Source organism: Fundulus heteroclitus, chromosome 2 (genome assembly GCF_011125445.2).
Source record: "Fundulus heteroclitus isolate FHET01 chromosome 2, MU-UCD_Fhet_4.1, whole genome shotgun sequence".
NCBI lineage: Eukaryota > Metazoa > Chordata > Actinopteri > Cyprinodontiformes > Fundulidae > Fundulus > Fundulus heteroclitus.
Genome location: NC_046362.1, coordinates 31,718,082 through 31,730,348, shown reverse-complemented (window position 1 = coordinate 31,730,348; position 12,267 = coordinate 31,718,082). Strand labels below are relative to the sequence as shown.

The 12,267-nt window shown below is 38.7% G+C and overlaps 1 protein-coding gene across 4 annotated transcripts in view; it reads right to left on the bottom strand.

Annotated features, from left to right (window-relative positions):
• Positions 1-12,267, bottom strand: part of wwp2 (WW domain containing E3 ubiquitin protein ligase 2) — a 99,502-nt gene that overhangs the window by 33,150 nt on the left and 54,085 nt on the right. For all 4 annotated transcript variants that reach the window (XM_036125165.1, XM_036125171.1, XM_036125174.1 and 1 more), the window contains one exon: positions 6,987-7,161. In XM_036125165.1, the coding sequence (XP_035981058.1) occupies positions 6,987-7,161 (175 nt within the window). The remainder of the gene's footprint in view (positions 1-6,986; positions 7,162-12,267) is intronic.

Below are 12,267 nucleotides of genomic sequence, written 5' to 3'. Positions count from 1 at the left end.
TTTAAATGATCCGCCAATGGAATAAGACTTTTGCACTTAAAATAGGAACAACTCATCTCCATCATCTTATTTGTAGTATAGATCTAAATATCTTATTTTAGGGGTAATATACTCATTCTATTGAATAATCTCATTTACCTGCTCAAACCAAGGACAAATACACTAATTTCAAGAACATTTTACTTGCGTTTAATTCCCTTTTTGCAGTGCAGATGCCACTGCAAAAACGGATCTAAAAATAAGTAAAATGTTCTTAAAATTCGTGTTTTTGTCCTAGATTTGAGTAGGTAAATAATATCTGCCAATGGAATGAGTATTTTGACCCCTAAAATAAGATAATTAAATATACCGCACTTAAAATAGGAACAATTCATCTCCATCATCTTATTCCAAGTGCAAAAATCATATTCTATTGGCAGATCATCTTATTTACCTACTCAAATAAAGTCATTTTAAGAACATTTTACTTATATTTAGTACTGTTTTTGCAGTGAGGACGTCGGACAGCCTGACAATACTACATCCTGCACTCCGTCTAGATCTTACATTCACTGTTAAGAATAAACTTTTAAAAACATTCCAGGTGCGTAATGGTAGCCATACGGTGCCATGTATTCACACTGAATGGTCACAGTTCAGACGTCATTCGCAGCTACATGCAGTCACATGAGGAATACTGCATGTTGGTCATAAGCAATGGCCACACTGCAAAAACAGAACTAAAAATAAGTAACATTTTCTTAAAATGAGTTGATTTGATCAGGTAAATAAGAATATCTGCCAATGGAATAAGACTTTTGCACTTGAAATAGGAAGAACTCATCTCCATCATCTTATCTCAAGTGCAGGATGTCTAATTATCTTATTTTAGGGGTCAAAATACTAATTCAATTGGCAGATGATATTATTTACCTGCTCAAATCTAGGACAAAAACAGAAATTTTAAGAACATTTTACTTATTTTTAGATCTGTTTTTGCAGAATAGGAGGAAATTAAGACACAATCTAAAGTCCTCCACACCAAAGCAATACAAGAATGGTAGCTATTGAAGTCACACTGGAGTGTAGAGATGTGTCTCTTTTGGACTTCTGGGAGTGGTGGACTCGTGATTAGGGAGCTGGCCATTTGGGCTTTGGAGAGGCTGAAAAGGTCACCGGTTCAAAGCTCAGTTTATCTCTCTGGGGTCCCTGAGCAAGCCCCCTGACCACAAATTGCGCCCTGTGCACCACACTGCAAAAACTGATCTAAAAATAAGTAAAATGTTCTTAAAGTGAGTGTATTTGTCCTTGATTTGAGCAGGTAAATAAGATTATTTTCCAATGGAATGAGTATTTTGACCCCTAAAATAAGATAATTAGACATCCTGCAATTGAAATAAGATGATCGAGATGAATTGTTCCTATTTTAAGTGCAAAAATCTTATTCCATTGGCAAATCATCTTATTTACCTGCTCAAATCAGGGACAAATACACTAATTTTAAGAACTTTTTACTTTTTTTAAGTTCCGTTTTTGCAGTGCATTCAGTGTGGCAGCACACTGCTTCCTGAGGGATAGGTTAAACACAGAGACAGAGTTTACTTGACCTTAGCAAATAACATTATAACATTAAAAATAACATTAAAAAAACAAAGCTTTAGTAAAAACAAAAAAAATCTTTCTTTAAAAGAAACTGTAGGTGTGTCTCTTGTGCATTTTTGGTAAAAAAAAATAAGTCTGTTCTTTATTCAATTAAGTTAATCATGGTGGGTAGAGTTGCCAGAAATTTTACACAAGACTTTTTATCTAGTAAAAGTAAAAAGTACAGTGCAGTAAAACTACTCCTAAAAGGACATTTCTTTTAAAAAGTTACTCAAGTAATAGTAACCCAGTTACTCCCCACCTTGTTCTTGTAAAATTGTTAAATTAACCTTGAAACTTCTGAGCATTTTGGGGAAAACGTACATCTGCGTGGCCACATTATTTTCCTTTCTTTAATCTACGATGACTGTAATGTTTCATTATATAAATAATTCAAAAATGGTTAAATGTAGAGAGTTAAAAAAAAGAGCGTGTGGGTGTGAATTAGCAATTAGTGTTTTTTTTTTTTTAGAAACGGGAGGAAAAGCTTGATGAACACGTGGGTAAAAGAAAAATTGAAGGGATGTTCAGAGCTAAACTGTGGCTGACTTGAATAAATCAGCGGTCAGTCTAAAGACAAATAAAGCCCACACCCGGAAGAGCATAAAAACAAACCCAAAGAGATGCAGGAAAACAAAAGGATGAGGTAAAAAAAAAAAAAACACACCAAAGTTACATAAAAGATAAAGACAAAGGGCGGGGTGATTTTACTGGAGTCTGTGTACATTTGAAGGCTGGTTTAACTAATGGCCCATTGAAAAAGCTCTGTTGTTTTAATCCAATAAGACTTTAATGTCTGGCGGCAGTCTGACCTTGGCGGCTCGACACAGACGCAGACCCGAGGAACGAACCTCACCGAGTCTGCTGGAATATTCCTATAAAAAGGTCCTTTCCTACAACCAGCATCCCAGGATGCATCTTCACACAGAGAGCTGAAATCAGCAGCAAACTTTCACCGCATTCTGGTGCGATGACAAATACGCAACGTTTCCTAAAATTCTGGTGAAGATTCCCAGTCATCCAGGTCATGGTCATTCCATAAAAGTGTTTGGCCTCACTGGATTCACCGCTCACGCTGCAAAATACGTGCTTCATTATCCTAAACTCATGCTTTAGTTGTAAGTGGAGGAGCAATGGCAGATGTAACATTAGATTAATAGAAAACACCATATTTATCCATAATAGTTTATAACCTGAGGCCAGCTTAATGCCACTGAGACACTACTGGACGTATTGAAGGAGATCTCAGCAGTTGAGACATTTCTCCAAACCTGCTCCTTCAGCTGCAAAACACCCAAAAACAAATTCTCTTTCCAATCAACTATAATGTTTTTTTTTTTATTATAAAAGTAAATATAAGGAAATTTATTTTGGTTGTGGTGATTTAACGGCCAAGTGATATGTAAAAATGACCTTTACAGTGGAACAGAAATATTCATCCTAAAGTTTTAACCCCCTCCTGTGGGCTACATTTTATTAAATGAACGTTTTTTAAGGGGTCTTGATCAATAGATCTCCTGGTTGTCTCAACTTTTCATTAGGCTTTAGCTGCTTTTTCAAAGTATTTCAGCCCAAATTCTGTAAATAACGGCATGCTGCTCAATGCTAGCATTAAAAAAAAAGGGAGAAAATGCACAACTAAATGTTAAAACAATTAGGATCTTTAAGGGTTTATTCACAATTTGAAAGTTCCTTGGTCCGCTTGTTTAGTCCAGACCAAAAGTGGACTTTATATTTTTTTTCATTACTTTTTGCAAGTGAACTATAACTTATAAACAAAGCCACACATGTGACGACCGCTCTCATTGGACAGAAATGACTAGGGGCGGGACGTAGCATAGACCCTGAAATATATTTGTGCTGTTGCTAAATGATTGTGAGTGGAAAGAGTATCTCTTTCAACGCAGGTTTCCATACATTTTATTTCTAATTTTGGAACATTAGCTACGTTTACATGGACAAAAGTAATCGGAATAAAAGGGCCGACCGGATAAAAACACGTCATGAAAACAAGCCAATCAGAATATGACGATCGGATTAGGTTCAATCGGAATGAAATTGTAATCTGAATGAGAGCCCAGACCAAGGAGGGAATGAACTCTGGTTTAAAGCGGACCAAATGCTGCAGGTATGAAGGGGTCTGCAACCTGCAGGTGACTCTTTGGACCTTCTCCTAATAAACTATGGCTAAAAAATGATAAAAGAACCAAGTAGTGTTTTTAAACATAGATAAAACAGCAAATACAGGTTTTAGTAGTTCTCATTTTTGTCATGGACTTGTGTCGAATTTCCACAACAGAATGAGACTAAAAAGACCAGCGATATGTTTTCAGATCTATTTTCATTGTCAACAGGTTGGAAACTATGTATGTTATCTTTTTGGATCATTTTCCAAAAACATTAACATCCCACAAAGGACACTGTTTCAGGATAAGGATGCTCTTTAAGGAAAATGTGTGTTTTTCCTTATTTTAACACTGCAAATAGGGAATTTAAAACAAAATGTTCTTGGATTGGGTGTATCTGTCCTTGATTTGAGCAGGTAAATAAGATTACCTGCCAATGGAATGAGTATTTTGATCCCTAAAATAAGATAATAGATACGCTGCACTTTAAGTAGGAACAACTCCTCTCCATCATCTTATTTTAAGGCCAAACATCCTATTTCATTGGCAGATCATTTATACTTGCCTGCTAAAATCAAGGATAAATACTCTCATTTCAAGAAAATATTTACTTTTAGTCCCCTTTCTGCAGTGTAAAAAAAAAAATTAAACGATTGTTCTACACTGCAAAAAGTGAACTAAAAATGAGTACAATTTTCTTGAAATGAATGTAATTGCCCTTGATTTGAGCAGGTAAATGAGATTAGTTGCCAATGGAATGAGTATTTCTACCCTTAAAATAAGATAATTAGATATACTGCACTTGAAATAAGATAATGGAGATGATGCAAAAATCTTATTCCATTGGCAAAAATCTAATTTACCTGCTCAAATCAAGGGCAAATACATTCATTTCAAGAAAATGTTACTTATTTTTAGTTCTATTTTTGCAGTGTATTAAAAGAAATGACAGATTTCTTATTGTAGAGATCTATCAAAAATGATATATATATATATTTTTTCCAAAAGTTAAGGTACTATTTGTGGCCAGTGTTGTAGTACTCGAGTCCGAGACTCGAACTCGAGTCCGAGTCATTAGCTAAATTTAGAGACTCGTGACTTGACTTGGACTTGAGCACCGATGACTCGAACTTGGACTCGGACTCCTACATTCAGATCATTCTGACTCGGAAATTGAGAAAAAGACTCGACTTTTTTTTATATCATTAGGCTATAATTTTAATATGTCATTAGAATATTATTTGGTGTATGATTTTAATATCTAAATGTCGTACCGCGCACGTGACGTCACCATCTCATGAGCAACGCCCCTTGCCGCTAAGGAAGGGCAAACAGTGTGAGCCACAGCTAAGCTTGGCTCACACACGATATGACCGACTTTACAGCTGTTAAACTTTCACAAGAGGATGTCCAGGCGCCCATTTTACTGGTAGAACTGTGGAACAACATACCAACATTCAGCTCAAACGATGGCTTGAGTGTCGAGGGCTCGGAAAGACTGGAAAACTGGCCAAGTTGATAGGAAGGTAAGTCGTTGTTTTTCTCCTGCTCGGTGTTCATAGCGTCATCGGTCGTTTTTTTTTTTTTTTTTTTCTGTTTGTAGTCACCGTCCAGGAATCGGTATACATTTTCCGGCCCGCCGAACAATTTAGTCCGGTCCGGTGGCCAAATGCATTATCATTATCCAACGGCTATATCTCCTCGCTGCATCGACCGATCCACACCAGATTTGTTGTGAGTAATGGGGGAACGCTGCCGAACGCGTTTGTGGGAATCGCCCGGTGGACGGGCGAGGAAAATGCGTAACAGCATCTGCGGTGGCGGGCGGCCGGCGGTGCGCGAACCCCGCCCACCGGCCAGAGCCGCGGCGGTGGCCAATAGGCCGGAGCGACGCTTGGCTGCGAGGGCCGATCGACGCCGCTTGCGGCTTTAACATCCTTCATATGCGGCCTATCAGCGTACCTCGAGTCGCTGTTGCGCGTTCCATAACAACAATGTTTAAAAACCATGGTTAGGAGACGTCTTAGACTTGGAAAAAGCGGTAGTTTTACCGAGTAAAACCAAGGGTAACTACAGCGAAAGAGTTATTAGTGCAATGGAATGTTACTGCTTCATGTCATACATCACACGTCAATAGTGACTCGACTCGGACTTGACTCGGATGAGTAGTGGACTCGACTCGGACTCGACTCGGATTTTTTTTTTAATGACTTGGACTTGACTCGGACTTGAACACTGGTGACTCGAACCTGGACTCGGACTCGAGGCATAGTGACTTGACTACAACACTGTTTGTGGCTCTAGGTGAGTTTTATTTAGCTGGCCTAAGGGCAAAAAAGTGAATATTTGGATCGTAAATGTTGCGGACCCTAGACTATTTTAAATGTAGTGCTGCAGTACTAACCTGACTCCGCCAGATGGATTTGCTCCGCATATCCATCTGGAAACCTTCCGCTGAAGTAATTTTGGGAAGGGGCGAAAATACTGGTTAGCTGATTGGTTTATTTGGCCCATCTATCACCAACATAGGCCAATCAGATCAACGAAGCATATGACGTACTAACACGACAAGAGGAGCCAATTGATAGATCAAGCTTTTGCCGAAACCAGTCGGGAGAAGAGCGAAAACATCTTTTCCTCTGAGAAAAGCCTCCAGAGCAGCGTTTTGCTCTTCTTTCAGTGAAGAAATACTCTGTAATTCCAATAAAACTAGCTCGATAGCCACGCTAACGCTAGTTTCATCGGCTGAAGCCGCCATGTTCTTTAGACTGAACTGTCGCGCTTCTCGTTGCGTCACACCTCAACCCGCCTCAACGCCAACGCTGATTGGACGTTCGTTTGGTGAACGGCTCCAAATTTTCTTTAACGGAAAGTAGCCAGACTGATCTGCGAGTGAAACCTTGAAAGCTTGCGAGATCAGGATGGTCTCACGAGGCTACTGCAGTACAGCAATGGTCTCCAACCGTGGTATTCTGGGCCCACTTTCCTGTAGATTTTGGACATCTCTATTGATCTAAAGAATATGATGGCAATACCTAACATATAACGACTGCCTTTGCTGAATTCGACCTGCTCCACTAAAGAAGAAACTCCGTGGTGGCTTTAAGCCTTGGTAACCAAACAGATTATGTTGTTATGTGGGAGAAAACAAGATAAATTATCAGGTATCTCGTGTGCCTTAAAATAACAAGAATAAAACAAAAGATAAAACATTTGTGGACCGGTGAGGACTGTGGGTACCTGGTAGAGGAAGCGCTGGCTGAACTGGTGCATGGCGCCCTGCAGCTGGCTGCGCTGGCTCTGCCACTGCTGATAGTTGCGCACAGACTCGGCCGTGGGCCTCTGCCATGTGGTGGTTCTGGTGTTGTGGTCCACATAGTAGAACCTGCCTCGCTGGTCCACACGTTTCTCCCAGCTGAACAGGGGAATTGGCAGGAAATGACAAAAGTAGGGGGTGAGACAGGCTGTAGCTTTCAACAACAATTTTTTTATTTGACAAGTCAGGAGTGGGTGGTTGTCTGAAAAAGCTGCCCACTGTTTCTAAAGACGGGGAAAAGGCAACAAAGACAAGAAAAAGGAAGGAAAGCAGTAAGAGGAGGCGATGAGCGAGTGGAAGCCAAGAAAAGGGAAAAAAGGGCAAGAAGGGATTAAATAAAGTACAAATTTAAGTTACTGTTTGACAGAGGACAAAGAAAAAATAGGAGGAAAATGGGGCTAAAACAGTAAAGGCAGACAATTTTAGATATTACTGTGAAAATATTTAAAATGTTATTATATTCCATACATAACCTCCCTTTAAATTAATCATGATGTAGTGAAAAGCTTATTCCACAGTATATTATAAAAAGGGACAAACAGGAGATGGTGAAAAATTCCCACAAACACTCCAGAACGTTGTGGACCGGCTTCCCAGACCAACATCATATTAAACCCTATAGGTTAGGAACGGTCAAGGCAGGGGAGCGAATACTTCTGGCAGTATAGTCTACATGTGGTTTACTATTTAGACTATTACTGGAATAGACATTTTCAAAAACATTTCGGTGATGTTCCACTTTGAGATTTACGTGAAGTTTAAAGCATGATGGCTGCAGCTTCTTGTACAGTTTGAGACTTGTTTCTTTCAATTCAATTGAATTTTATTTATATCGTGCCAATTCATGAAACATGTCATCTCAAGGCACTTTACAAAGTGAAGTTCAATCAGATTATACAGATTGGTCAAAAATTTCCTATATAAGGGAAACCAGTTGATTGCTTCAAAGTCCCGACAAGCAGCATTGCAAGTGATAAAAGTGATTTTGATGATTCATAATTTCTTTGTGTTTTCTATTGTAATTCTCAAGTTGTAACAACCTGAAGTGATCCTAAAAAGTTTAACATCTCTTTCTGGGTCCAACAAAAAAAGTCATTGTTTAAAAACAGAAATGTCTTTGTGCCTAGTTTTCATTGATCAAATTTTAGCTGTGTTTCAGTTACTTCCTAAAATTTTGCTTCCAATATTGTAACTAGTCTGTTAGGTGATAGAATTCACACCACTTTTCATTAGTTATTAGTTAACCAGACATAAAAGGATATCTTGCTATTAGAGTTTTTCAATTGAAAATTCAAAGAATTGCAGTTTTCACGTGCAATAAAGATATATTTTTGGGAGATTGTGAAATTGTTAAAAAGTGTATTTTTCATTTAGAATAACTCCTTACTTAAAGCACGCAGAACATTGCCGCTTTATAACCTCTGAGTAAGTATGAATGTCTGTGGGAATCAAAATTTTGAGTCCGATCGCCTTAATAATAAAAAAGGTACAAGGGTTTGAAAATGGTAGAAGACCCAATTTTGTCACTTTTTTGGGTAAACTGCCACCTTTGGCACCCATTTTCTCAAATACTGGCAGGAATCCCATGGAGAACTTTTTTTCCCAGCTCGAGTACATATTTAAGATTGGAAAACTGCTTTCGAAAAGTAGTCCCCAGGTTAGTGGAGCGAAATCCTATTTCTAGCCTCATTTTGAGCTTCAGCCTATGGCCTATTTCCCTCTTTGTGCGTTTTTTCAGGGATGGGGGGGGGGGGGTGTATTGCATTTATTCTCAGTTGTGCTGTTTACCTTTTCTTGAAGTAAATTTTTTTTCCCCCAATGGGAAGCACACCAAGTTAGTATGAAATTGCCATAACCAACGTAAAACACTTTAAGCCAAAGCCAGTTTTCAATTATGAAAATGAGCGAGAACAATGAGACAAATGTTTCTGATTGCTTATAGCCGTGTTTGCACAACAGTGTGCATTTGTCCACCCCTGCTCGCCAGTGGCATTACTCAGAGGTGAATGCATATTCCAGTTCTCCCCTGAGGCGGGAGGTCTGCACAGCGACTGAGATAGCAGCAACCCGCAGAAACACAAACACATGCACACACAAAGGACGGTCTTATAAAAAGGAAACAGGAACGAAGCCCCACGCACAGACACCCAGAGACCAGTTTCCCTGGGCTCACCAGGACCGACTGCTTGTCTGCTGCTATTCTCATATCTCTGACTTAAGCGCCGCAGAATTTGGAGGAGTATTATCTTCCGTGCGCTTGCAAAAACACACGCTTGATGTCTTAGCAAAACTTCCAAAATGTGCACAAGCGCAAAAATAAATACATTCCCATGTGGAGCGAGACGTGTGTGTCACCGGCGACAAAGTTTTTTAATGCTTTATAACCCACGAAAGCTTAAAAAGGAACCGAATTTGTACAGCTGTAGGTCACTACGTATATTGCACACATGCCATTAGACTGTTGAAACAATACGGACTCTGAACTGTTGAAGCCACAAAATGGACACTGTACCAAATTCGTATATTGCACGGTTCTAATAATACTCACCTGTACACTGTGGATCGCACACTGTCTATTTCTCCTGCATTGTTTACATTGTTAACATTTCAATTGTTTACATAAATTACTACTGCACCTTATCCTGAAAGTTACTGCAATTTACTGTGATTTTTCAAGCTGTATGCAAACGAAATTTCGTTCTGTACGCACTCTGTGCATACAAAATGACAAATAAAGTTGTCTAAGTCTAAGTCCAAGTCTATGTGTGAGGAAAGGCACAGAGCATGAACTCTAACTTTTAATTTGCGTGTCGTCCTAAAGCTATAGATGCACTCTGGTTGCTTCAATGTTATTAAAGCAAACTCACGCAAAGACATAACATACTTTATGTATACTTCAGTAGGTAAGAAATGGACTAGGACAATATTTTAAAGGAGAAAAAAATATTTATTTCATATCCCATTAATCATTTTAGCATCATCTTTAGTATTTTAGGGTTTTTGCCATTTATTACCTTGTTGAAAGCAGAAGCAAATATTAAAAATCATTTAAAAAGGACCTGAATGTATACTAATATGATGAAAAGACCTGAAGCAGACTAACGGTAATAGAGCCGGATAGATTATTTCAATTTTTGTGGTGGAAGGGTGATTGATTGTGGTCTGTTTTAAGAGAATTTTAACATTTCTGTTATGTATGATATGTATGTTTTATCTTGCTATACTGTTTTGCTGTCTTTTAAACAGTTTTATGTTGTTACAAATCCATGTGAGGGGATGTGCAATGACAATTACAAAAAGGATGTAAATGCTAGTGTTTATAGTTGATGCTTGTCACCATGCAAATAAACAATAAAAAGAAAAAACATGGCCAGACTAATAATGAATATGGATTAAATTCACAGAAGATATAGTTCAGAGTCTAAAAGACAAAATGTCAGCGTAGGTTTCAATTTCTTTGGTTATTTTGTTGTAAATTGTGATTTTTTTGTGTAATTTATGAAATATTATAGCTGTCTTACCCCAGAATAAATCACACCTCTAAACAAAAGCCCTATGCACGTTTATAACCCTTGTGTCATTTCAATTTGTCGCCAGAGGGGGCAGATGTCTGCAAATATCCTGGAACTTACGCCATGCTCCTTTAATAAAAACTCACTGACTGATGTTTTGATCTGAAAAGAACAAAAGTTGTCCATTTTCAGGTCAGCGATGTGATAACAGTGGGTGTTGCCACATCAAGGTCATTGGGGATATAATAGAATAATAATAATAGAAAGTGAGATTTTAAAGGTTTACTTGGATTCAGATTCTCAGCAGTGCCCTCATGGTTGGTAAGATGTTATATGTTGCCGAAGGACACTTCAGCAGTGAACATAATTACAAATAGAGTTATTTGGTTGACCACCATGTCTCTGTGCATCATATAAAACAGCAGGACTCTTCCCTCTCTGGTATTATTAACAGTAGCTACTCATTTACTGGAGACAGGGGAAATCCTTGGAACCCACAGTGGTCCGTTGAGTCTCTACATAGTTATTTATCTGATTACATCTCTTTGTACCAATTCTAGCAAATCCAAAAACTACCAGTTAAAGCTTGGGGTACATCTCTAATCCTCTTTTGGATGGACCACTCATTACTCATCACAGTTTCAGTGGAAGCTATCATCTTCTTTGTGTTTTTAAGGTTAACGTAATGTTTTGGTCCAGCAGAGAAATTATAAACGAGGAGAAATCCAAAAGGCTGCATGCTAATAAGCAATTTGTGGAAAGAAAGCTAATAAAATATATTATTCTCTGTTCGTGTGGAGGCTTTTATGCTAAAACTACCTGGTGCTATGAGCAGTGGGTATATGCAGAAAATTATTTTCCCCAAACGTACTGAGTCTTTTGACACAGCTGTGACCCCTTTTAAACTAAACCAAAAACCCACAGACACCCTGTGATGTCAGGGTTTTGTCTCTGCTGGATGTTCTCCGGGTCCAGTCCAGGATTAAATGACTGCAGCACTTGTGGCTCCAGATCTGATTGGCTGGGATGTAAAAATAACACTCCCTAATCTCCTCTGATGGCACTGTGCCCAAAACGGGAATGGACACAGCTTATTTTTTTGTTTTTACCGACAGATGTTTTCTGAACTGATGGAGGCTCTAAAATGGACAGGAGCTGCAAAACTCACATAAATAGGAGCAATAAATGGGGCCCAGCCGCTCCGACTAGCAGTCGCTGCTGTGTAGCGTTGACTCCCGCAGTCAAGTCAGAAATAATATTGTACTTTTCACAGGGTGTCAGGCCTTGCAGGAACGGTGATTCGCCACAGCTCTGAGAATACTGCATGATGCCATCATTTCCTGTCGCTCTCTGAGATAGAGACCACAAGACCTGTGGAAACTGACTTTCATTAGTCATTTTAAAAAAAACGTTAAAATATCTAATCTGAAGATAAACACCTGCATTGGGTATAAAAACACTGGAAAATTGTGCAAATCAACATCTGTTTGCCTGTTATAAATAACTGGTAGTTTCCGGTTTTAAAGGAAAGGGCACAAAAACTTCAGCAACGTATAAAAGAGAAGCACAATCAGTTCACTTTACTGCCCGGATATTACTAAAGATAGCTGGAAATGACCACTGACTCAAAGCTTCTTACAGGACAATCCAAAAAAGGTTGAAAAATAAAACAACTGGACTTCTATTGTGAAGC